Below are 27,475 nucleotides of genomic sequence, written 5' to 3'. Positions count from 1 at the left end.
AGGTTTAGATTTGGAGTAGCCCCCAGAAGGGCTGCTGTGCTAAGAAAGGCGCCTGATGCAAGTCAGGACTTACAGGATGTACTTGTGTTCAGGTCAGCAACTGGCAATTAATTAATTCGTTAAAATACCTGGAGAGATTTAAAATGGGCACATGGTGAGAACGTGCGTGCAAGAGGAGGATCTTGAAACCACTTAAGCTTTAGGGCAAACAAAAAACAGATGGGAGATGGGTGCGGTGATGAAAAGGTGTAGGCGAGGGGCCCGTATCTGTCATTATTCCTGCAGCTACACTTTAATTACCATTCCTCGGCTTTGGGGAACAGAGATTTTTTTTAAAAAAAAAAAAAGGTATGGGAAGGAACACAAGTTCTGCGGTTAGAAGATGCCCCTTAGCATCATCCAAAGTCTCTGCTAAGACTCTTAATATGCTTTACTCATCACCCAGAATAGAAACTGTTTCCCTAATCTTCAGTGTTAAGGAATTGCTTTCAAAGGGGGGGAAAAAAAAAAAAATTGAGAAGCAAAGCCCCATGCTTCCTCTCCTCCCTGAACTTCTCCTCTTTGTTTCAGCAGCACCAGAGCAGAACTCGGCACAAGGCACAAGGAAGGTAAGACGCCCTTCTCCAGCTGTCTGGTGCTGAGCAGATGTGCGCTGCAATCTTGTCTTGTGCAGTTGGTAGTTGGGACAATAGGCTGCAACAACAGGTTACAGAAAGGTAAGCTATTTCACAGAATCACTAAGGTTGGAAAAGACCTCCAAGATCATCAAGTCCAACCGTTAACGTAACCCTACTAAGTTCACCCCTAAACCATGTCCCTAAGCGCCTCATCCACGTGTCTTTTGAATACCTCCAGGGATGGTGACTCAACCACCTCCCTGGGCAACCTGTCCCAATGTCTGAGGACTCTTTCAGTGAAGAAATTTTTCCTAATATCCAGTCTAAACCTCCCCTGATGCAACTTGCGGCCATCTACTCTCGTCCTAAGAGCAATTTCTCATAAAAGTAGCATTCACAGATATGTTACAGCATTAGTAAGGAAGAATACAAGGGCAAAATTAGCAGCCTGCTCTGAATGGAAGATTATTTGTTTTCTTGGAGCCTTTAATGGCAAAGTGACAGTGACTTACACCACCAGGACAACAAACCAACCCATTAGAGAGGAACAAGTATCACATGGCAAGGCTCAAATAAAACAAAATTTTAGTTTAGATCATGCTGAAAAGGTCCAAAACAATTTTTTCTAACACCGTTCTGCTTGCTAGAACACAGGAAGAGATGTAGTTGGATCTTGTTTTTAAAAAGCAAAACAAAATAAACCCCAAAATTTGATTTTTCAGTATTGAAACAGCTAATGAAGCTTGTTTGTGGAAAACAGATGAAGTGCCCGCAGGGAGGAATTCACTATTGAAAAAGTTGACTAGCAAATGTTGACTGAGCTGTATTTAGTCCTTTCTGCACAAAAGCCATGTCAGGCAAAGCAAGCCAAAGGGGAGGAGTGGCGAACATGAATTATTACTGAGCAGAGGTAAAGCCCTATTTATTTATTTTTTTCCCCAAGAACACACAGTGATGGAATAAAGATTTGGGGGTGTTTATACTATTAAAACCCTATCAACCTCTAGCTAAGATGGCACATGTTTGACACAGCCACTGAGACAGATGCACCCAGAGCCACACTGCCCATACTGGTTCACTTTAAGAAAACTAAAGCCATTATCCTACTGGGGACATGCCGCCTGGGGAACATACATAGAGGACAGCGTGTACAATGAGCTGGGGTGAAGAGGCTGGTTGAGCTCGTTTCAAAAGCCAGATAAATGCATCATGATTAGCAGGCCAGCCACTAATCCACACAGCAAGTTGAGAATTACAAAATTTCAGGTGCAAGAGCTGCTTCAAACCAGTGCGTCTTTCTAAATGCTCCATGTTAACCCCTCATACAGTTTTTCTATCAGTTAAAATGAGGGATGCGGGTGAAGTAGCACTTGAGGTCGCAATGCCAAGGAGATTTTTCCTCAACAGAGCATCATTACGTGGCTTCTGAGCTTAGTCAGGGATGCTAAAGTCAATACAAGTTGAGGGCTCTTCCCATTTTGCAGTACTGAGCACAGAGCTTGAACTAGAAAAGATTCCTGTCCAAGGATAAGGATTTTATCTTCTTTTTGAAGAAACTAGGATGGAGGGAGTGGAGTCTTGGCTAGGGAATGGAGTAGGGGTGCTTTTCTCACTCTACGACAGCAATCAATAGCCAATGTGTTATTTTGTCACGTCAGATTTCCTCAGCACAAGCAGCTCATGATAGTTCTGTGATGGAAGTTAAGTTAGAGAAAAACTGACAGAACTGTGATTTCCCAAAGGAAACAAAGCAAACATAATCTACTTTGAAAAAATCTGATTTTATTTTTGTATTGAAAAGACCTGTCAATTTAAATAGATGTTTATTTCCATTCATGGTCTCAACCAGTGTTGTGTGTTAACATTATTCAGAACTGTATAAAAAGCCATTTGTGTTACATCGGTTAACATCCTAGAACACTGGGGAGGGGGGTTTGAAGCAGCTTAACATTAAAAATAGGTTGTTCCCAAAAAACTTACGACTGATGCGGCATCTTCTATTCTAATTTCATAGGAGCTGAAGCATATTGCAAATACAACTCAAGTTATTTGGTCTTAAAAATAAAAAACTTTAAAACCAGATTGCTTTCATAGCAATATTGAAGCTGTCGGCTGAGAGAACACACACATACACTCTCGTGTGTGCAAACACACACATGGAGAACCACACTGAGTACAACTGGAACACCCCATTCAGTATTCAGATGATGTATGCATTCTTCTGAATCCATGATAGCTGTAATTTAAAATGCTAGTTGCCTTTTTTTTTTATATATACACGGTTTCCATGGAAACCCAAGATTCTGCACAATCCACTGACATTTATTACTCATGGTGCTGTGAAGTTCTCTAGTGAAAGGGCCAAATTCCAAAACTTTTACTCAAACATGCACATAGCTAACTGAAGCCAATGAACAGGGGAGAAGATGGTTTAGAAAAGGGGTTGCAGGGTCAAGGTCTAGATTTGAAAAAATCACATGACAGATTGTCATTCAAAAAAGGTTTTTAAGTCATTCTTTGGTTTATTTCCATGATTCTCAACACTGTCCGAAAAGCCCAGAGACAGTCACATGAGAAACCATAGCTCTAAAGCAAGCCCACAGCATTTTTAAATCTTGTGTATTAAATGTTCAGAAGACTACAGGAATTCAGAGTACCCCTTACATTCATGTCCCCAAAAATCTAGTTACTGCTTAAGTGCATGCACTGAGGCACGACCGGCATGCCTGTAAATTCATATTGTTCAAGTTAAGAGTAAATATAGCTGCAAAAAACCCCACCCACCTATAATTAAATGGTCATTACTAGCAATACTATAGCGACTGTCTTGTTATTAAAGAAATGCAGACATGGTTTCTGCCTGTTTGGCTCGCTCAACCAAAAGGAAGCTGTCTGCTTGATTTAGAAAGCAAATTTTAAGAATCCAAGGGAGTTTAATATTTCCATGTTCCTGGGGTCAATTATTAATGTAGAGATGTAGACAAATGGCAAGTATATGAAAGCATATCTTGTACATTCCAAGGTTTGGAAGTCAAAAGCGTATCTTAACTTCCTTATGCTTAAATGTTATGGTAGGCTTGGAAAACCAGTAAGAAGTGATATTATATTTCCATGAAAAGCAAAGTAGAACTAAGTCTGACTGGCATTCGTATGCAAGCAGTTTTTGCTACGTAAGGCAGATTTTATTGCAAAGAGAGTTACCAGTCTGCTAGTAGGACGAAAATACAGGCAACTATACTCAGAGAAGATGGCTGATAATTACTAGTGACAACTTCTATTTTTCAGAACAACTCAGCTTTAATGTACTTTCTGGAAACAGCATTTTCATCACTGGTTTTCACTTCCTTCCCCATCCCACGTTAAGTATCAAAAATCAAAACTGGACAAAATGAATTGTGGATATTTACCAACCAACAGCATCTCATATTCCAATGTTATTTTTAACTGGACCAAATATAGGTCATTCTTTATAACCTACTGCCAGTGGTTGTTTATAAATATCTGCTTGCTGCAATAAACACCGGTCATTGAAATATTCATCTGCAGTAACTACTTGGCACTAGGTTAATATACTTGTAAAGTTTAATGGAAGTGCTTCTGATGTACATACAAGCACTTAAAACATCAGACTTCTAAAACTTAGTTTTGGGGGTTTTAATATCTATAGTTACAGTTTTCACAAGCATTTCCAAAAGTATTAAATCTCTTCAGAAGTTTAGAGGCTCCTGTCTCAGCATATCTAAGTTTCTCAACAATTACAGAATAGCTAATTTAACATTCTTGCTCCCTATGCTGAGACAACACGGTACCAAAATTTAGCTAAAAAAAGAGGCATTTTTGGTCAGACTGACCCCCAGCTGTCCCTTAACAGAAACGCAACACAGCTCAAACCTGTCTCTTCCCTCCAGAAAAAGACACCTAAGGCCACAAATTTACATTTGCCAGAATATCAGGTGTTTCTCCGTTTGTGGCAACTGTGTACATGCCCACTTAGAGAAATAACAGTATGAAAGCCCCACCACCACCTTTAAGGGTAAACCACCTCAGAAGCCAGTTTAGGCAGCAGTGCGTATGGAACCACATTACATCGAAACAGTGTGTTAAAGCCATTCCAGCTAGTTAAACTCGTTTCTAACAATGTTTAATCAAAATTCCTAATTGCAGGAAAGAAAAAAAAAAATAACCTTAATGTAGAGAGAGGCAAAAAGATGCAAAGATAACCACCACAATGATCCAATAGCAAAAACTCCTGTTTAAAGGTTTTCTTATGCTAAAAAAGGCACACAACCCCTTGTGAACTAGAGACAAAAGCTAGCAGTACTACAGCAATAAACCCAGAAGAAAAAGCCTACCAGAATTACCCAATTGCCTACTGGGAAGGAACAATGAAGTAGACAGGCTGCTCTTGCTCTGTTTTGTTTGCAGGGAAGCGGTCAAAATTTAATAGTCAAATTTAGCCACATTAAGAAACATTTAACAAAAGCTACCCCAAGAAACCAGAACAAAACCTGACCTTTGGGTCAAAAGGCCACACACAGGCCTTTCCATAGCATGTAGCTGAGTGAGTTCAGAGATTGGCAATGAAAGAAAAAAGCTTTAGACATGTGACAGGAACAAGCTTTGGGATTTATCGAACAGTCACACCAAGCTTCTCCAGCACACGCACTCCCTTTTCTTGGTATTCTTGTCGGGTCATCCAGAAGTTGTCTTTGTCTTTCATGATGTCCGCTAGAACCGCACCACCCAAAAACACCATGTGCTTTCGACGAGGCGGATCTTCAATTCGGATCTTAAATTTCTAAGAAAAAGAAAAGAAACTGTTAGTAGGATTCTTGAAACAAAGCCTTTCAAAATAAAAACTGTGCTTTCCACCAGAACAATGAAATGGAAACTGTTTAGTGAGAAAAATGCAACCAAAAAACTGAAATGCTAGCATAGGGCACTCTGTGTGAGCTTCCAGCTTGCGCAACCAAAGTAAAATAACTACTTTGCACTGGAAATCAGAGACAGCTATTGACACTTCCCCAAAATTATACTTTCAGTGTATCCACAAAAAGCCCAGGAGTCAGAATACAAAATTAAAGACCGTATTTTTGCATCTCGTGAACACGGTAAAGAGTGAAATAATACTTCCTAAGCTTCGATGGCTAAAATTATCAGAAGTTACCAGATCATCAAATCACAAAATATTTTAGAATTATACCAAGTTTTAGAAGGGCAGATGGAACAGATTTTATATTTACACAATCTAGACCAGCTTAACTAATTAATATTCCCTTAAATTCTTCTATGATAAAGCTCTAACTTCAAGAGCAAAAATTAGTCCAGTCAAAGCTATGTGTGAAATACTGTTTTAGACTTCAAACATTCAGTACGACTGAGTTGTTCCATATAGCTGCAAAAGCTCTTTAGAGAACACTGTATTAAGAACCAGGGAAGTTCAATTCAGTTCAACATTAGAAAGTCCATTCCATGGAATTTTCTCTGTAAATATCTCCTCCTTGAAAAGCAGATAGCATTACAATGCAGTGTTACCTCTGTAACGTCTGTGTGGCTGTTCTCTGCTTATCGCAATAACCAATGAACAAGGGAAATTTATTCCACTTGAAGGTGCATGAGAACTCTAGCCCCTTACTTTTGAGTATTTCACTTAGAGCATGAACCAAAACTTTCACAGATAAAAAACCCATCATTTTTGCTCAATGATGACTTTAAGATACAAAACCTCACTAGCTTCGTTTAACCTACCTTACAAGTTGTGCCCTAGCATTTATCAGCCCATTTTACATTCAGACTAACTCAAGACTTCAGGAATTACTTGCTATTAGCACGGACTAGAAAGTGGCTTTATTGCAAGTAGACACACACAAGCCACCTCTGCGAAACACAGGGGTGTGAAGAACCAAGAGGAAACAAAATTTTGCAAAGTTGGGTGGAGGGCCAGCCGCAGCTTCTGTCATTTCTGACTACTTGGTTCCCTCTAGTGGGGATTCAGGAAAAACCTGAGCCCCACACAGATAAAAAGCAGCAGCTCGGTACCTACCGAGAGTTTTTCCACATCTCCTTTCAGAACTCGTTCCAGGTAGAGCTGTTTCAGTTCCCGCTCCAGTCGCGAAGGCAGCCCGGGGTACATGGTGGACCCTCCAGACAGCACAATATGCTTGTAGAATTCAGACCTGACCAAAAAAGAAAAAATAGTCTTTCCAGTGTCGTATAGTATACTCTGTACTACAAGTGGGTACCTGCATGTACAGGGGAGTAAATACAAATCTAAAAAAGGTCACTACACAAAGACAGACTTTGCACGAGTTTGGCAGACTTGCTCATGCTTTTCCAGGCATCCCAGAAGGCAGCAGTAAAAAAAATATTGTGCTTTCAAGATTTTATCCTTGCTCATTCATACCACAATAGTCAAGTTTCCAGACAACCCGTTAAGCTCCAAGATCTCAGCCTGAGCCGCACTCCCAGTATACACCCTCCCCCAGTAGTGCATATATTAGTGTCTAAAGCAAGAGATGTTATTTTGTTTGAATGCGGTTCTCACGTCACCCCTGCACCCTGACAGAGGATTTGAAGTGTTCTGCTCTTACCTGGTATCAATGTCAGCGGCCTGGATGGTGTTAAACAGCAATTCAGCCACACCAACCCCCTCTACGTTGATTAAGTGAGGCTGGAAAAGAGCCTCTGGTGCCTCAAACCGTTCGCCACCGACTTTGATAATCCTGCCATCTGGGAGCTAGTGAAGAAAAAACACCATTTAGAAGACCACTTTTAGCCACTTGGATACTAAACAAACCAAGAGAAAGTGACCTACATTGTCCCCTAATGTTTTAAAACAGAAAGTTGTTGATAATTGTCACCACTGCAAGAAGTTATTCAGTACTATGAAAGAAGATAAAAATTCTTCCGTTGTTACGCAATTTAGAGACATCAGGGACCAGATAAATCGATACTGACCTACCAAACGTCTCCTTGCAATACAGCTCCTAATATTGATCTAAAAGATGACCTTACAGCAAGAGTAATGCTTTCCTGCAAGTTCTTTTCTTCCCTCTGTGATCACAGGAAGTTTCCACTAAGAGCAAGTTTACCATTCTTGTATGAGACTGATAACCTGGTGACGTGTCACTGCTAGATGGATGAAGCTGAAACAACCTGACACGCTAGAGTAAGTCCACTTTCTCTACAAGTTCCTATACTACAATACTCAAAGTTCAAGGATCTACAATGACAAAAACGAGTACGAAGTCTTATGGAAAATCCGAAAAGAAAACAAAAGCTTTTAAAAGTTTGCCCAGAACCAAGTAATCTGATTCTACAGACTCCTAATGTCTGGGAATTGAGCTACTGCCATGAAAAATTTAGAAGGAATCAAAGCTAAATGCTACCTGAATTTAAACCTATGAATTTTAGGACAAGAAAAGCTGTCTCAAAACACTTACCGTGTAGGATTCAACTAGTACTGTGGTCTCTAATGCCAGTTTCTGCTCCTGTTCAATGTTGTATCCCACATAACATAGCTTTTCCTTGATCATGCGCACAGTCTCAAAATCAGCAGAATGGTTGAAAGCATACCCTCGCAGTAAGAGGAGCTAGAGGGAACACATTAGGTTAGTGGTAAATGAGAGGAACGGTCCAAATCTCTTTATCAGTAGATGGGTACATTCAAATACCTTGTCTTTAAAAGTTCATCTCCCTTTTTTAACTTCAAATTTAGCATTAAGTCAAATCTGTCACAGTGTATCCATTATTACCAGAAAAGTAGAATAGCAGCGGCATTACTCCAAGTGGGAAATTTTCTTCGGCATTACAACTTTCACTATAACCATTACAGAAACAAGTGAAAGATAACCAAAATAATTCTTATATTTAGGACTTCACTTCAGAACACTCCAGTATTCCAGTTTAACTGTAAGATTTGTCAATCCAGAATGTTGCTTATATTTTAAAAAAACAAACAGTCTATAAAACATACTGTCTTATTTAATAATCAGGGAAGAATCACTACACTATTTTCCACACCGTAAGAAAAAGTCTTTCTGAAAATAGATGAGTAGAACTGATAGAATACGATTTTGTTTTCATTTTAAGTAGCAAGAAAGCCAACTTTTGAGTTTTTCTTTCCCAAATATGGAATAAAATCCCTTCCTACAAGACTGCCACTAAGAAAATGTGAAGTCTCTGAATAATATCAATAATATCACATGTGATTTAGATGAGGAAACATAATAAGGATAGACTGAAGCAATACAGACAGTACAGGAGTTCTTTATGTAATTAACATATGAATAATAAAGGGAAAATGTATAGTGGTTTCTTGCTATCAAGGGATTTTAACTTGAACCAATGTACCACAGATGCCAGCCTCAACCTTAAAAATTCTTGCCAGCTTACCTTAATGAGGTACCTAGTGATATCCCTCCCCGCGATATCTAACCGTCTGGTGAGGTGAGGGAGAGAGAAACCTTCATAAACTGGGCAAATATGAGTTACACCATCTCCAGAGTCCACAACGACACCAGTCAACAAACCTAAAAGAATGGGAGGGAAAAAACCCAAAAGGTACAACTTTCATTAGCACCTTCAGAGATAGAGCAGAATAGTAGCAAGTTTAAGATAGGATTTTTCATTGTAATCTTAACACAACCTCTGTTCCCCCAGTCAAAATTTTGGGAAAAGTAGTCACAATTTAAAATTCAGTTATTTCCATTCAGCTGGATTTTAAACTTAAGGTTTTCATGGTAACAAATGCTTTCATATATGTTTTTTAAAAGTATTACTTCTACTTTTTCCAAGATGCTTATAACTCTACCATTCACAATTTTATCTGGTGTTTTGACATCTTAAACTGCACTGTAATTAAAGAGAATATCCAAGATCATTAAATCCTGTTGGGGCACAAATTCCTCCCCAGATTCAGCTGTATATGTGCAACCTTGTATTAATTTCTCAAATATGAAGAAACCTAGGGGCATTTAGGCCACAAGTTTACCTTGTTACAATTATTAGGACTTGCTGATTTTGATTGGTATTCAAAAAACAAAACAATGCTTCCATAAGGTAGAGAATATTTGGACTGTGCAGCACATCTAATTTTTTCCCCCACAGAAACAGCGTTAGGCTGAATCAGATTCACTTTTCATAGACTCAAGAAATTAACTCCGGTGAAAAAAATTTACCATCAAAGCATTAAATTCTCAGGTGTACAAAACTGAGATATCATAAGTATGTAGAAACAGAAGTTTCTATACTTCACTAACAAAATAAGAGGCAGAATTAATAGTGAAAGTTGATTAGAAAACAGTTTTATAGTTTCTCACAAGCTATCTAAAGCAAGACAATACATTTTAAGGGGAGACCTTAAAATAGCAAAGGAACATTTAATATGTAATGGCAAGGTGTGTTGGCTTGGCTACTGTAATTTGCTCAAGCTTTGTAAACAAAAGGCAAACAAATTGGTTATTTGCCTCAAATGAATCAAAGAACACACCTTAGTTCAGTTCTGTGATCAGATCTTCAGATTTCTTAGTGAACTGGAATAACGGCTATGCAAACACACCAAGTCTTGCAACCGGACACACGCAGTAAGGAAGGAAATAGTCACAAGGGACTACACCTAACTCCAAAAGACTGTTATGAGGAACTGCTAAAGAATTTCCTAATTAGAACTAGGTTTTGATATATAAACCCCTCTGCCTTTAAAAGGCACATGAGCACGCAGAATTCCAGGTAAAAGCAACAACTAGTCTTAAGAGAGTTTTAACAACAGCAACAAAATGTGGTGCACTGAAATGAGACGTGTCTCTGTATGTAATTTTAGCCACTGCTTTAATCTTTAATGTAATGTAAGTAAGCAGGATGTTTTAAAGGGCTTTTTTCTTTTCAAAAGCAAATGTTCTATTTATGTGCCACTTGTTTTTTGTATCTTAGAAGGTCTTCAACTTTGTTTTAGATGATAGTATGTAGAAACGCTGTGGACTGCTCCAAGTTTCACATTCTGTGATTCACAAAGTAATTGAGCGGTATACAGTAAAACACATGTACAATTACAGCAGAATTTAAGACCGTATATGTTAGTCAATTAAATACTTATAAGGAATTAAACCAAAGAAAAACCAAGGGGAAAAAGTAATAGCACAGATCATAGCAAATAAAATTAATATCTGGGTCTGCAAAAGCAGTTTTGGTTCAACTAGTTTTAACGACTTGTGTAACAGAACCACACTTCCAGTACCCCATCACTTTTGCTCTTGGACATAGAAACTATGGTGACACGTTAATGGACAAGGATATTTATGTCCTGCTACGTGACAGCTAAATACACCAAGCCACTAGTAACCAGATGTAAGGAGTCATGCTATTAGCACTGATGTGCTTGAGTAACTTCTTAAAATCCTAGATGGATTGCAGTCAATGGTAGAATTTCTATCGAATTCAGTGAATCTGTAATTTTCTCCTCAGGCTGAGGATCATTTATTCTAGCTTATCTACAGCAAAGGAATCAACTTTTTTTTTTTTTGTAAACTGAAAATAGTGCAGAAGTCACCTAGTCATCTTCTTGAAATTCACTTATGGTAATAAATTTTTCCTTTATCAGAAAATCAAAAGCATGTAATTGAGACTTGATGCCAAAGGCTAAATGACTACACCCCAAAACAATGACAGTTGTGATAAACCAGGTTTTTGCATTTACAAGCATTTCTCCACAGTTGGTTCATGAAAATTAATACCGACAGTGGTACCTATCAATAGTTCCTCAAAACAAAAAGCAAGCCCATAAGTCAGAGCTGGCCTTACTTGCAACAGTGCTGAATTAAGCCCAAGACCCATTAATACCGTATTAGTACTTTGGCTCAGCAACACATTTATAAACTAAACAGATTTTAAGTTATCTTTGCCTACCTTGAGCATACAAAGTAAGAACAGCCTGAATGGCTACATACACCCCAGAAAACTGGTATGTCTCAAACATAACCTGTAAGATGAAGGCAAAAATTAACGTCCAAAACAGGCCAGATACTTAAAAGAAATTTCACTGATGTTTGAAAACTGTATTTCTAGAATTCTGTATTTTTGCTAATCAAAAATACTTTCCAAGAAGTTTCATCACATAGATTCTACACAAACATTAGAAATCTACTTGCTTTATGGCAGTAAGTAGTACATTCAGTTCTATACCTTACCTGTTCACACAAGACAAACCATAAGAAATATTCCACATCCGTTTAGCAATGACAGTGAATACTTAGAAATCCACACACCAATTTCTGCAGCTTTACTAAGCCGTTTTCCGAAGTGCTTAATGAGCCGGAGGCAGTACTTGTAGATCAGCCAAGTACTTCATTACTTAAGTGTGACTTGGGAACGAAATGTTTGTTAAAGGTGTATGAGCTAAATCTAATGAAGTTCAGGGTTTTTTTTTTATTCTTCATATCAAGCCCTACAGACTTTGCACAACTTGACATAGTCAAGTAAAGACCAAAGAGTCCTATGGGTCTAGAACAAGGCCAGTGTCACAGGTTGTTCTCTGCATCTGGGCTGCCTTCTTCCCTTCTTTTAAAGCACAACCGATGACAGACTTCTAGAATTAGTGCAAAATCCACTGCAATTGAAATAGTACAGGTAGGGCTAACTCTGTTACTACATACAGAAAACCACGGGTTTGCAGAACTCTTACTGAAACATGAAAAGTAACTGCCTGCCTTGCAGGCTAGGTTCCCCTAACCACTAAACTAGTTTCAGTGAAGAAACAGAGTCTAAGATTAAAGAATGTAGAGTTTATAGGCTCTTGTCTTCTTTATAAACACAAAAAAGGCCAAGTAAACAAATCATACTGTACAGTTTTCCCCTCAGAATGCTTTACCAGGAAAAACAGATGAACTCTGATTATTCCAGCACATACAGAAGCTTTGCTTTTGCTATTCTGCAGCCTCCTGAGCACTTCTGCAACTTCTAGGATTAGAAACTGATTAAATCCTAAGTACTCCCACAGCTCAAGTAAAAGATATCTAAATATTTTTAAGGAAAAAAAGCTGATGCCTGACAATTTTAGAATTCTGAACTATTTAAAGAACCTCCTCTGTTAGAATAGCGTGATTTTAAACGGCTGGCCCATATCAAAAACCTGATCCTTGCAAAGTCAAGTTAATTATTTCATAGCTGTATCAAGCATACCGCAAAACCCCTGGGAAGACTGATGCCGCCTTTCTTGGGCTATTTGCTGTGAGCACGCAGTATAGCAGAAGTCAAGCAGAAAGGAACACGGAAGGGGGTGAGCTGCAGAGCACCCTGCCATGAGAACATCATGCTTCGGGTTTTTATAAACCCCCAATGTGAACTAGGTAACATAAAAGGAAATTTAATACAGTAGGCAGACACGTGGGCTAAGAAGGAGCAAGACATTACAAGGCTGGCTAGTAACTTCCGTAATGGCCACAATTGAGCACATACGCAATACCTCCAGAAACAAGAAGCAGAAACGTCTGCCAGAAAAGGAACAGTTGAAGGGGCAGCAACTCAAAAAGAGACTCCATTTGAGTAGTCACTGTCTTAAAACCAGCACTGTTCCAGTGGATGAGTCTTTCAAAAAACCTGAGTGCTTACAAAATGAAATATTAATTTAAGAGAAAATCTAAATTATCATCTTCGTACAACAAAATGAATATTCAAATGGCATTAGTCACTGCCTTCACATGTTGTACTAAACCCTAGAAGCCACTGCAAAGCCCTTATATAACCTATATGCAGGCCTTTAGCGGGTTGTTATCTTTCAAGACATCTAGGCCTGTTCTATTTGACATGAAAAATGCCTTGACACAGGACATATATATTTACAAATCTTAAGATGTAAACACTGAGCAGGATGTTCTCCTGAAAAGATGATTCTTCTCGTGCCAGCAGCTTTTGGATTACGTACAAAATGATGTTCTAATTGGGCATAGAAAGGAAGAACTAAAAATTGGGAAAAAAAGATAAAGAAGAGAAGTTTGGGATTAGGAGAAGTGACTGTGCTAGAGTATCTCTACAGCTACATGATATGTTATTACCATCTGGCTGCTCCTGAGGGTATTACAGACTGAGAATGTGGCAGGTAACTAGAGACAAACCAACAGCAAACACTCAGCTAAGCTGAGGAGCAACCAGTGTCTTGTACATGCTACGACAGAAACAGCGCTTTTTAAGTATCTATTTTACAACACAGCTGTCGTGCGAACACTCGGCTGCAGTTACTAGGCAGCTGAGTTTGACGGAGCGATGGTGAGGAAAGAGAATTGCTGGAAGTAGAATGAAGTACAGCGTATATCATTATCTATCGTTTTGATATGGTCCAGATCACTCAGCTTTTCTTTTAAAATGCTACTGCACTGTATCACAAAACGCAGAGATGTTACTATGTTTACTGCAGGCTTTAGGAAAAATCTTAATTCAGTCCTCCGCTTCATACTGGGCTAGCCTCCCCGAAAAGGAGGAGTCCATGTCAAAAATGGAAGAAAAAGGAGTATAAATATGTTGCAGTTAAAAACTAAATAGTGCTAGTCCTCCTAACACTGTGATCCATTAAAAATATTAATAGAAACAATGAACTTTTGTTTAACTCAGATTTACAGAAATGGATTCTAGTTCTCCCTAATCCTCTGGATCATGAATAAGTATCTACAATCTCTACAGGGGTTTAAAAAAGCAAATGGGGCAATACAAGTATTTTATCAGACTTCAGAAGCCATACAAGACTTTTCAATTTATGGTATAAAATTACTTAGTCCCAGAATAACTAAAACCCAGCCTTTTGTGTTTAGCCGGAAAACAGAAACAAGAACACTATTGTAGACAGCTGAAAAGCAAAGAAGCCGGAACGGGAAATTCAACCATTCCTGCTACGTGGAGGCCACCCAGAAAAATCTGCTATGTCTATCACACCACAGCTGACTGATACACAATAGACAGTATTACTAATGTTGCATTACATAATACTTAGGTAATAGGTCCCTAATGTCCATAATTGCTAAGAAATGCTGAATTTAGATTGTACAGTTTGATTTTTCACATAAGTTTTTCCAACTTTGCCATACTTCACTTGCTCCCAAGTCACTGAAAGAAAAGATTAGCGCAAATATATTCACTGCCACGTTGCAGAAAGCACTACTGTAGCTGTGACAACAAACAGTTTTTAAAGGAAAGATCAGCAGGTAATGAGAAAGGTAAATTCTTATTAGACTAAGCAACAGATTTGGGAAAAAAAAACATACACAAGCTTTCATACTCAAAGTTCTGATAAATGGATAAGGTTTCAAACTTAGAATCCGTTTTTCCTGCCCCATCAGCTGCTCTAACAACAAATTAATTACATTTTTGTTACACTGAATACTTACATTAATTGAAAATACCTATGATGCTTCAGAAAAAAACCAAACCAAAATGGGAAACCAAACCTTTTGTTCTCCTCAAATACCAATGCTCTTCAAAACTCAGTCTTTGTCACATGATACTAGAGCTAAACAATATACATCTGACAACCTCCATTAACACAAGGCTCAGTTGGAGCTTCGGTCACCCAGGGCAGCACTGTGAGACTGAGGATCCAAGAACCACACTTTCCTTCTTAGGTGGCTTTCATTGATAATGCTTAGCATTACTCAAAGATTAGCGAATTGGTTGTCATCACACCTTTGTCTCAACTACCTCCAACAACACTGCTCCATCTGGTAAGCATCATCTTGCTCAAGCCTCAATCTCCTCTGAAGCATTAAATGACTTCGACTTCGGTAAGCCAGTAAAGTAATTAACATTCATCCAATAGCTAGTAATCAATATATCTTGGATACATGACGATAAACGTTATTTCCAGTCCTGTGTTTTAATGGTGATATGGCTTGAGACAAGAAGCCTGCTTATAGCTTTTGAGTGAGATCAGCTTGTTCGAATTTAACCACAGTAGCCTTCATGACTATGGCTGAGGACAAGTTTCAGTTATAAAACAGGAGAACTGCTTTGCCTCAGATAGTTACCAGGTGTTCCAAGAAGTTAAAATCTCTTAGCAATGCTTCAATAACAGTATTTATCAGTTTCTACTAGACAGACATACCTCCACGATCTTCTCCCTATTTTTAGTTGGATTCATGGGAGGTTCTGTGAGTAGTATTTTACAATTTTTCGTGTCAATATTAAGTTTTTCTGGTCCAAAGGTATAATCCCAGAGGTGTTTCATATCATCCCAGTTCCGAACTATGCCATTCTCCATTGGATAATTCACTTCCAGCATTGAGCGTAATTCACTTGCTTCATCGCCAACCATAAGATCCTGTAAAATTTTAATATAGAAACATGTCAGTGCTTGCAAAGTTTTCCAAACACCAAAATCCTCAAGAATGACAGTGAACTGCTCCAGCCTCTGTCCAACTGTGTTCTTAAACAATGCCCACATTTCAGAATCATTTTCAGGTACTTAGAGAAAGGTAGAATATATTTCATGTAGTATTTAAATTTGGTTGTTACCCATCCCAAACCTTTTCCAAAATAAACTTTGTTAATTCCATTCTCCAATTAACCTGAAACAAACCAATAAACCCTGCTACAGCTAGATACTACACAGACCTTTATAAGTACGATGTTTCTCCACTGACACCTCCAAAATTCTTTTATCAAATACTAATTTCAAAAGGCTGAGATGCAAAATAGCACATAAGGGCAGTAGGTGGGATTGGCAGAAAATTTTTCCATGCATGTTGCAAATTTCTGTGCACAATACCAAAAAAGGAGTAATGAGTGGTGAATAAGCATACCGAACAGTAGCAAAAGCAAATAAGAGATTAGAAGTTCCACACTAGACATTAAAAGAAACAATGGTTTACATATTGCCTATGTCAGTAGGGTGTGAAGAGACACATCTAAATATAAAAATATACCCTCATCTGTTCCATGCCAAAAGTCCCAAGCCAAAAACCCCAGTAATGCATTCTTACACAAATACAACCAACTAATGCATAGTTTGTATAGTCATTTCGCACTGGTTAAGCAATCTGTTTATTAGTTATGCAAACACTGCACATTCAAATTAGTAGCATCATATCTTCTCCTTTCCCACGTATTTCCCAGAGGAAGCATGCACAGTAACATCTTATCTTTGCTCCCTATTATACCCCATAGTTTTCCAAAGAAACCTTAACTGACTTGCTCATATCTAGCCTATAAGAGCGTATTTCGAGGTACCAGTAGCACTGTTGCCATACTAGAGTTATATTAATTTCATTGCAAAAAACCCAGCTGCTTCACACAAAAATATGCCACCGCAGTTTGCAGTTACTGTGGCACAGAAAACTTGGAAGTGAGGGTTACTCAATCTACTATTCAATGCTACGGAAAAAAGATGCACAATGAAAAATCCAGCATCCGATTTACAATGCCTTTTTTAGAAGTAACCTAAACAGTTACTGTTGACCATGAGAAATGAAGTTAACCAAAAATAATTTAAATCAAACCATTGCTCTTCCACCCCCTCCCCCTGACAAGGCATTTTAATTGTTCTCCTTTGCACAGTAGATCACACTTTAGTTCTCGACTGTAGAGAAGACAAAAGTCAAGACTCCAACATTTTAAATCAGAGGTACTCTAGTGAAACTGTACTATGAAAACTCCACCACGCAGCCAGGTTACTCCCGAGCATATACGACAGAAACTCCACCAGTGAGAAGAATCAGAAGCCTTTTTTTGTGCATCGTTCTTTGAGGCTCTATGCTACCGGACAGCCCAGGAAAAGCCGCTGCTCAAATGCGCAATGAAAGCTGCACAAAACTTTCACATCCTTTTAAAACAAAGTTAAAGGGCAGAACAATTGCTCTTAAGAGCACGCTAACAAACATGCGCACTTGGTAGGTGAAGAGGAAGGACAGCACAACTGCATTTGCAGAGAGGAACTCGCATCATGACATTCAATGTTTCCACCACTTTGGTACACAGTAATGTTTGTCTAACTGAAATGTGAATGTTTTTTCAAGCTCTTGGTTTGTAATGTTAAATATAGCAATTTCTACTGTTAAAGATGCTGAGCTCATGTGATCTTTAAGAGTTATTCTTACATCTTGCAAAACCACAGGTTATGTAGCATTTAGAATAAAATATTCTCATGAATTAGTTGCTAGTAAACCAAAGCAATGAACAACGTCCAAAATAAGTATGTATTCCAATGTAAAATGTAGGACAAGACAAAACAATGAACAGCATCAAAAAAATAACGTAACAGCTACTAGGTCCCATCAAGCAAAAATGGTAAACAAACAGCACAGGGGCACCTCACTTACCATCTTTTTGTTATTCTACTTCAACAGGTCAAGAAAGGTGAAGAAAGAAGGTAGAAGCAAGAAAGTCAGAAAAGGCCTAAATAAAATTCTCAAATTATTTTAAGTACACAGTAGAAATAGGCTGAAAAGAGATGCATGTACAGCAGGAAATGATCTGAGTTAGTTTAGTTAGGGCCAAGCTAACATTCTCAGGATCTCAGATTAAAATGTCTCTTTAAAGGAAGCTCTTGCTACATGTCACTGGCATGTCCATGTTTATGCATCTTACGTTGCAAACAAGATCAGCATATCTGCCTCTCTCTCATAAATAGGATTCTGTGCATAAATATTCTGTAACACTGGAGTTTTACCCTGGGCAAGGCATTTATATGAACTAGACAAGACTCTGCACAAGGCATGTGACCATAACCAGCTCTGACAAATGCTAAATTTAAATTTTGTTTTAAATATTCCGCTTTAAATACCCAAGGACCAAAAACTATAAAACTATTCACCTATAAGCAGGCTAATCTGTTCATATATCATGGAACAAATACCCCAAAAGAATCAAATAAGAGATATTTACTTAAATTATGGCATCTACGCTCAGAATGGAAATAAGCAATCATGAAGTGCAGTAGTAAGAGCAGTGTCTCAAAGCTCTTTCCCTATAGCAAGCTATGGAGGTAGGAATATAAGATAATTAAAGCAGCCGGAAAGCACTATGAGATATTTGAAGCGTATGTGTACAAACATTGTCCAAAATTATACTGAAGCCATTTTCACGATTGAGATTTTTTCCTCCTTCGATTAAATTTACTTCGAGTCACCTAAACTGTCAAAAGCCGTAAGATAACTATCAGCGCCATTAAGGCAAATCTACTTATTCTGCAAATTGTGTCAGAGGAAAAGTGGGTTGAGTTTCTGGCAGCTGCCTTTGGACAGGCAGTGCCACAGAGACTGATCAGAGCATGGCCCTCTTCCTCACTTCAAATCTAGAGAAGGACCTTCTCCAGGCTGTCTTTGGCAGAAACTGAGCAGAACTGTAGGACATGGACTATGCCTCAGCAGGTCTGATCTGCCTTAAGATCCAAATTGTCAAAGCTACTCATCAGCCCTGCCTTCCTAAGAAGGTTCTTAACCCCCCCCAAACCTGCTTCAAAGTTTAGTAAGTCAGTAAAAGCTAAGAGCAGCATCTACGCTTCTGGTTTTAGAGTTTTAAGGTTGCAATTTTAAGCAAAATAATCCCAGTAATAACTGAACTTCTGTGTTTATGTCCTGAACTGGGGACTCTGAGTAGGAGAAAAAGCTATATCCCTGCTGCTGGCTGAAATGAGAATCCAGAAGGAAAACATGGACAAAGCAACTTGAAAACAGTAACTCGATAGATGGATGATAACCAGTTTTGATCAGCTTCCAGACGCTTTTCACAGTTTCTGAATTTCACAGGAATGACAGCTTTTCTGAATAGTTTTGAAAAGTTAAACTGATAATCTTCTTGCCAGCTTCCTTTACTCCGTTTTAAACTTATCCCGTAAGAACTTACAGTGAATGGCTAGAGTTAAATTCTGGCATAACTCTCATCTGCTAAAACACATTTTTTTTTAGGAAATCTGCAGGAATCTCACAAAGGAAAATGGCACTCATGCTGAACAAGTCTTCTTACTGTATTATCTACTGGGATACCCAAAGGATCTGTGGCAGGGATTTCTTCTCTTGATACACTTAAGACTGACAACCTATTATAGGCAGATGCTATAAAACTTCTAGAAGAATCTAGACACAGTTTATGCTCTCTAAAATATACCCATGTGATCCATGCTCAAGCAGAAGACGGGCAATGCAGGCGAAATTATAGTTTACTGGTTCTTTCACACTGATCTCACGGCAACTACCCACTTCCACCTCCTGTCTTTCCAATTCAACATTGCCATCTGTAATGATATTAAACTAAGTTATCAGATAATCAGAGGATACCAAAACTGGCAGGACAGGCTGTATCAGATCAGCTGGAAAGAAAACATGACTTCGACAATGAGATTTCACACAAGAGAATTTTTTTTGGACTTAAGACTTGTCAATCACTGCATAACTTTCATAAAACTTTACCAGAACCTCCCTGAAGAAATTTTCACATTAAGTTCAAGTAGATATCTGAAGAAACAATTCTCCAAGTCTTGCAAGAGAAAGGAAGATGTTTTCCCTCTCCTCACAAAACCTCCTATCTACTGTGAAAGGGAAAGATCTCCATCCTTTCGACCAAATTGTAAGGTAAGCGGTACTGCAATATTTAAAAAAAAAATTAAAAATAAAGCATTTTGGAAAGGTCTGATGTCTTTTATCCTCTTGACTTCCTAGTGCAGCCTTCTGCTGATACCACTAACTTTTTACAGGCAGCAGCAGAAATCAGATAACTGAAGTTCTCCTTGGCGCCCAGAGGGTTCTGAAAATAACGAACAAGACTCGGCAGATTTTTTTTTTTCTTTTATTAAGCTGCTGCTCAGAAGCAACAGGGAAAGCAAAATTGAAAGCCTGTATGTGTGTGGTTCTACTTGACCTTCACTGGCTTAAGTGATGGCTTCTACAGTTCTACATTGCCTCCCACTTCTCCCTCAAGTTCCTGCTTCTGCCTTGCTCTCAAACTGGAGCTTGCACAATTGTCTAGTGAGGCAGTCAAAACTTCACCTGACAAAGAAATCACTTTTTCAGCTTGATCAGCTCACTGAAGTGGCTCACCACACGACTGCACAAACAGCATGACCAGCACAAGGTGAGAATGCGTGGCTAGAAGCAAGAAGGCAGGATGTGACCCCAGCAGGGCTGAGACATTTACTGAAGCCTGTATTGCAGAAGCAACTACCAACATTTGAAGTGTTACTCTGTAATTACAACATGAAGTGAGAAATGATAGCTCCCAGACTTCAGAGTCCCCCCCATTCCAAGCTTGGAATAACATCCCAAGATGAAGTAGCCTGAACACAGCGTCTCCATCTCTAACTGGTGTGGAGTACCTACGTCTATCGACAGCAAAAAGAAAATGAAAACAATAGAAACAATGAAATGCAAACATAACCAAGGTTAAACATCTCATACACGATCACAGATGATCAACTGTGAGCAGAAAGCAAACAGAAAGACCTGGAAGCTCCAGCAGTTCCTCAGCATTGTCTCAGAATCTCACAGTACAGCTTGGTGACAAACATCAGCCACTTCTGTCTGATTTCTGCCTTCTAATCTTGAAATTATTTACATATTGGCATTTGAAGCCCCTTTTTGCCCAGAACCACCTGAGCCCTACCTGCTGCCTACTCAGCTGTACTATCTGAAGGCCTCCAGTGCTTTAGATTACCCTCTTAATAATTTGTAGTTTGTGACAGGCTAACACCCAACACAGAAATGAATCAGGAGATACTGAAACAGCATAAAGGGGGATTAAGGAAAAAGCATTTCCAAACATTGCATAAGTCAAAAGCTGCCCTAAATATTTTTATCTGTCAGAAAGGAGTAACAATGAAAAAAAATTTACCTTGATTTCAATGTTCCCCACTTTAGCAGTTGATCTTATAATGGGTCTTCCAACCAAAGCTGGAAAAATGTGCTCCGGAAAATTTGAGCCTGCATAGCCGCATTTCACAAACTGAAAAGGAATAAATAATTTTATTAGAATATGCATTACTTCTGTTTACCACGAGAAACCTGGTTTGGGGTAAAAAATTAAAAGCATGTGTCCCATTGGAAACCAACTGGATTTATACTTTCAAATCAATTTTACACATTTCAGATGATGCATAGATCTGTAAAACTGAAGTATTTTCCAGAATGTGTTCTGAATCAGACAGTCAGATTTTTGAGAAACAGTATTAAAACGACTAAGTACGTTGAGAGGTGTAAAAGAGTCTAATGTTTGAATTTGGATTTCCTGCCACTCTATAAAAAAGTTCTCTAGCAACTTAAAGCCCATCATTTTGTAATGGATCACCTTATAATGAGTACCCAACGAGACCTGATTAAATCGTCTCTCCAATTAGAGCACACAGTAGCATAACAAATTACACAGAAAAAACCAAAACCTTGTGAATTCAGGTGTTAGGCTGTTATGAAAAGTGTTTAACAGTGAACTAGCGGATAGTCTGTGCAATTCAGATGGATTTCTCAGAGTTTCACCATTTTCAGAGTTTCTTTTAAGGATAAAAATACGAATTTGCAGTAAGCACTTCTAAAACCAACAGCACAACCAAAACTTCAGCTGACGGTAGTTCACACCAAACAGGATAGTCTGAAAGAGTGTTTGTTACCCAAATATGTATGAAAGGAAGCTTTATATCACTGGGTCCCAAGATAGTATATACACTAACAAAACAGTGAGGATTAACTGAGCATGAAAAAAAAAAATAAAAATACGGACACTAGAGGAAGCTCAGTTGTAAAACAAGAACTTTGAATGTGCCAGCAAGAAGTTACAATTTTAGCTCATGGGGATCAGCAAATTATGCTCTTTGGCTACCCTACTCTGATGTTCATATATCACACTCTGATGTTCTGCCTGCAGTTCATGTAGAGGAGCATGCTTCTCTTTTTTTGGTGCATACTTAGCATACTGCGCTACATCAGCATGCCAGAACAACATCCTGCGGTCCCAAACTACACATGACGCATTTTCACCTGCAAAATTGCTCAACCACCTAGGTGTAACAGCAGTAATGCAGCATCACGGGATCATTCAGGTTGGAGGGAACCTCAGGAGCTCTCTCGTTCCAACCTTGGGCTCAAAGCAGTCAACACTGAATTCAGTTGTTAGGGATTAGGGCTTTGACCAGTTGGGTGTTGGAAGCCTCTAAGGACAGACAATGCCTCCTTGGGACCCTGTCCCCAAGCTTAATTACCCATTTCAGGTTGTATTAAAAGCCATCTGCTAGAATTTCCAAAATGTTCACTGAGTTTTCTGAAGCAAGGTCTGAAGACTGCCACTGAAACAATTATCACAGCAAAGAGTACAGCTAATTGCAGCTGAGGGGAATTCTGCCATTACACTAACGGTAACATGAAAAGTCACCTTCTGTTGCTCTAAATTATTCGCCTTACTGCAGTAAAAAGGGCACCTCTTTTGGAAGGAAATTTATAAAGCCATTTACGGAAAGAGCCAAGAGATATTTTAATTAAAGTTGGGCTAATACAGGGGGGAAGGGAATTTTTTTGCTTTTTGTGACCCTAATTTCTTTCACCCATTCAGTGCTTGCTCCCTCCAAAGGCAGAGCTGTTTGGAACACCTGAGGAATGACACTGTGTATAGAACTCATTTTGCTCATTCTCCTTAAATCCCTGTTCTCTGAAAAGGCAAGTACTTACCAACTCTTTTGCTTGTATCAAGGCCAGAAGTACCTAGGAGTTACATAGATCTTATCTGTGTATTCAAGAATGCAGTGCTGCTACAAGAAAGCAAAGAGTAGCCACAAGCATTTTTGGATCACACTACCTGAATACACCAGAAGACTTTACTAGAAGTTTTATACCAGAGGAAACATGAAAAATATTTTGAAGGACTGAGCCGAGTCCAAATAATGGTGTCCAAATTAATAATAATAAAAAAAGCTCCCTTTCAGACTTAGCAAATTACTGCATTCAGTAATCACACAATTTTTGTTGTGATTACAATATTTCGGTACGCTTGTTATACATTTCATTGTGCAGGATCCGGTGAAGCTAGAAGGAAGTTCTCTAAAACAGCCCATCCTCCAGCTTAGGGTTTCATAAATTGTTCCGAGTACAACCCTAAGCACCTCCAGATAGCCCATGCACCTTTACACCCATATATTTGCTTACACCTTCCTGGGTCGTTAACAATGTTGGCAATTAATAAATCCTAGATTTTGGAAGCAGACTGTCATTCCTCCAACCAGCCTAAAACACAACCAAAACCAGATTTAATCGATGTCAACTACAATGAGCAAGATTAAGCTTGGACATTCACGGTCTGTTCCCTACCTCTTTCAGGCTGGAACAGAGAGCCTTACAAAATGATATTTTTACAAAGTTTGGTAAACTCAACAATAGATAGATGGGGCAAAATTTTAACTCTGTCTCTTCCCCTTCAAATTTGAAATTTAACCCCCCAGGCTACATGAAAATTTGGTGAAGATAAGAACAAGTCACTCTCGTACGTCAGCTTCCCCATCAACGAGAGCGTCCCCGCTGCAGTATTCTCCCTGACGTGATACTGAATATTCATCTGGTTCGGTAGGTTTGCGATGACGTAACATTGGAAATTACGGCTGAAGAACCAGACTTGGTAAAACTACCAACAGGTAAAGGCACCTAAGAAACACAAACGTATCCATATAATAGACTTTGAACAGTTTTAGATTTCTGAAGACATACAAGAAACGTAAGATACTTCTCCCTTCCTCACAGAAGATCCTTCAAAATCTTCTATTAAACATTATGAACTGCAGTAGTTTGGAATATAATCGGCTTCTCGTTTCCAGTGCCAGACATTAAATACTCACTGTTCTTTCCAGTCTCAATTTGAAACCTTCTAATACAATTCAAGTATAGTGCACTTGGTTCTCTTCTGTCTCTTATTGTGCACACCCCTTGGAACAATTATCAAATAATTTCAGTACAATGCTTAGTATACGCCGTATCTTGAACAATAACACCACCACTTGATGAATTTACGCATCTCTGTAAGGAAGCCAAGAGTCCATCATCGTTCATTTTTGCAAGCATTTGATATACATTCAGAATGTTTTAAGAATAGCTACTTAGCTTGCCTGTGGGCAAGACCATATATGTAAGAAGTTTTACCATATATAGTTTCTTCTCCATTTCACTGTGGTTTATACTGACTCTTTCACTTCCTACTGAGTCATCAAACAGTACGAACTTGTATGTATAAGTATTCTTTCAAATGAAAAGAATGAGGAAGCTCACAAACAGGTCACGTGACAAGTTTTAAAATGAATACTAATATTCTTATCAGGTCTCTGTGCTTGATTCTTTCCATTGATGCAACTCCCAAACAAAAACCCTAAACACAATTAGAGCAATTTTACAGGCCGCTAAGCAACTTACCGTTCGTCCTACACCAATAAGAACATCCATCTCTAATATTTTAGACCTTTGAGGTGCCACTGCCTGCCCCTCTGCTACGCTACGTGTTGCAAGAACTTCCTTCCAGCCACCTCTTCCTCAAAGATTGGTTGCAGACAGATACACTAGAAGTCTTACCGCAGCATAACGAGAACAGCAAATTTCAAAGACAAGTCTAAAGTTCAAATTGCATCTGATTTTTCTAAAGATATTCTCCATTTTAATGCAATATTTCTGGCACCTAGCAAGAGATTTAATTTCAATCATGGTTTTAAGTATGACGTATCAGAAATCATTCTGACATAAGGCAGCTCTTCTCTGTCATACAGAAAAAATATTATGATAAAAATACTGCTCTGACAATATAGGACTACTTGATAATCTCAACATGCATTTGAGGCTCGAACGATTTACCGAATGGAATCTTCTTCTTCTAGTTTCATTATCCCAATTCTAGTTTGATTATCCCAATTCAACCTCAATATTTTAAGTTTACAGATTTAACAATTATTTCTTGATTCTTTGCTCTCCCACACAATGAAGTCTGTGGCCAGGGTACTCCCATACTCATGTTGCTCTGCTTAGAGGCCGAACACAAGCCAGAACAACACAAGCTGAGGTGACACAGGCCCCTCCTCTTGGCACCGCAACGGCACTATAAAGGCACCTTCCACTGTTATTTATATCCTGCTGGTAAAACTCACAGAGGATAAAAAAATAATGGTTCATTCCAAGATGTCTCTTGATGTAAAAGCACACACAGATATGTTACGCTGTACAAAAATCTGCGGTGCAAACCCTGCTTGGGAAATGGGGTAAAAATAATGGCTTCTACCCCACGCCTCACACCTCACCGAGACCGGCCGCAGCACAACACTGCTGTCACTACTGATATACTAAACATTTCACAACTCAATGATTTATTGCAATGTAAAGGATCACACTAAAGGATGAAGCTCACAATAAGCTGAAGAAGCTCACAATAAGAGTATCAAACAATGAAAAAAAAAACCCAACAGAAAAGCTTCCACGTCCCTTTGTATGAAGAAAATGGTAAATGCCTTCTTTTGTCTTTCCTTTTTCTAAAGGATAGCATAAAAAGTGCCCAAAGGCTCTGGACCCCAGCCCTATTAAAGGCAGTATTTGCTACAGGAGGAAAAACAAGACGACATCAGAACTGTCAAACCCCACAACTGTCAAATACAATGTTCTTCTTCCTGAACCATTCTAATCATCTCAGATGCTAATTGGAAAACCCTCTGATTCAGGGTGCTGAATCTCCAACAACATCCTTTGTCTCAACTATTCCCTCTTGGGCTTTAAAAAAATAATTCTTCTTTATTCTGAGTGTTTATATAAAAAAAAGTAAGTCTCTGCCATTTTTTTTTGCCATTCAAAAGATCTTTACATGCTGTCAGCTGTGTTAACTCTCCACACAATATGTCTTCACTGGGGGGGAAACCCCTAGATTTCTAAACAAAATTACCAACGGGAAATATCCACCTACAGCACCTTATCTGTTCGCTTTAAAACGGTATCTTTTCCACTCCCTTTCGAGGCGCCCCGAAGCCTGCGTACTGCTGACAAAAGGCTGAATTTCTAGCGGGTGCCTGCACGCTGACGGAGGGCAGAAAAGGTGGAAGGATGGGGAGAAAACCTTTGGGGCTCTCTTGATGAAAAAAATGCCCATTTTGAGTATGTTGCAGATCAGAAGGGTATTAATGAAAGGATGGCGCTCCATTTTGACCAGTGGTTGAAAAAAAAAAACCACCCCAAAACCAAGAAACCACCATTTCCCTAAAACTAATAATCCTGCAGATAGAGAACACATCCTTGGTTGCTCAATGTACAATGCGCTCATTCAGAATTTCTTTAAAAAATCGGTGTTTTTGGTTAAACGCTCTTTGCTACAGAGAGACTCGCTCAGGTCACGTACAGAAATAAGACATTCACGGTAAAACAGCAAAATGCCGCGGGGGGGGGGGGGGGGGGGCACAGGACAATACCCGCCCACCACACCCAGCACCGACGACCCCGACGGCAGATTTTGCTCAGCCGGTTTAGAAATAAGCCAACGACCGGCAAACCGCCGGGACGGGCCTTTATTCCGCCCCGAGCTCCCCCCGCCCATTCATTCCGCAGGCCCGCACCGACCCCCCCGTGCCGCGGCGGCTGCCCGCGGGGCCGGGGCTGGAGGAGGGCGGCGGGGCCCTCACCGGCCCCGGGCAGCGCCTGGGCGCGGGGGGTGTGTGTGGGGGAAGGCGGCCGGGCCCGGTAGCAGCGGCAGGCCGGGCGCGGCCCGCGGGCGTGCCGGCAGGAAGCCGGGCCGGATCGGGGGAGGGGGGGGGGGAGTCGCCCTGCTTCCCCTTCCCCCCCCCTCCGCCCCGGCTGTAGGGCGGGTCCCGGGGCCGGAGCGACTCACCCCGGTGCCGTTGTCGCACACCACCACCTTCCTGCCCAGCGTGTCCATCCCTGCGCGCCGCCGCCGCCCCGCAC

At 39.5% G+C, this 27,475-nt stretch overlaps 1 protein-coding gene across 2 annotated transcripts; it reads right to left on the bottom strand.

The window, feature by feature from the left end:
• Nucleotides 1-3,114: 3,114 nt before the first annotated feature.
• Nucleotides 3,115-27,475, bottom strand: ACTR2 (actin related protein 2). 2 transcript variants are annotated; one of them, XM_059828635.1, is made up of 10 exons: nt 27,402-27,475; nt 21,417-21,527; nt 17,912-17,926; nt 15,700-15,915; nt 11,520-11,592; nt 9,012-9,148; nt 8,060-8,209; nt 7,208-7,353; nt 6,661-6,793; nt 3,115-5,415 (listed from the first exon to the last, which is right to left on the bottom strand). In XM_059828635.1, the coding sequence occupies exons 1-10, from the start codon at nt 27,447-27,449 to the stop codon at nt 5,245-5,247; spliced, it is 1,200 nt and encodes a 399-aa protein (XP_059684618.1). In that variant the 5' UTR covers nt 27,450-27,475; the 3' UTR covers nt 3,115-5,244. The 2 variants fall into 2 exon arrangements, with proteins under 2 accessions (XP_059684618.1, XP_059684617.1); XM_059828634.1 differs by lacking the exon at nt 17,912-17,926.

This window comes from Gavia stellata, chromosome 23 (genome assembly GCF_030936135.1).
Source record: "Gavia stellata isolate bGavSte3 chromosome 23, bGavSte3.hap2, whole genome shotgun sequence".
In the NCBI taxonomy this organism is placed as follows: Eukaryota; Metazoa; Chordata; class Aves; order Gaviiformes; family Gaviidae; genus Gavia; species Gavia stellata.
Note: the sequence above shows the minus strand (reverse complement) of the source record. Positions and strands in the feature narration are given on the sequence as shown.

What these genes read in the sequence shown, in the direction of transcription:
- ACTR2 (XM_059828635.1), bottom strand. Translation starts at nt 27,449, where the DNA reads ATGGACACGCTGGGCAGGAAGGTGGTGGTGTGCGACAACGGCACCGGG. An exon ending in TCACTAGGTACCTCATTAAG is followed by an intron (nt 8,210 to 9,011) that starts GTAAGCTGGCAA and finishes TGTTCCCTCTAG; the next exon opens with CTCCTCTTACTGCGAGGGTA. An exon ending in TACTAGTTGAATCCTACACG is followed by an intron (nt 7,354 to 8,059) that starts GTAAGTGTTTTG and finishes TTTCTTCACTAG; the next exon opens with CTCCCAGATGGCAGGATTAT.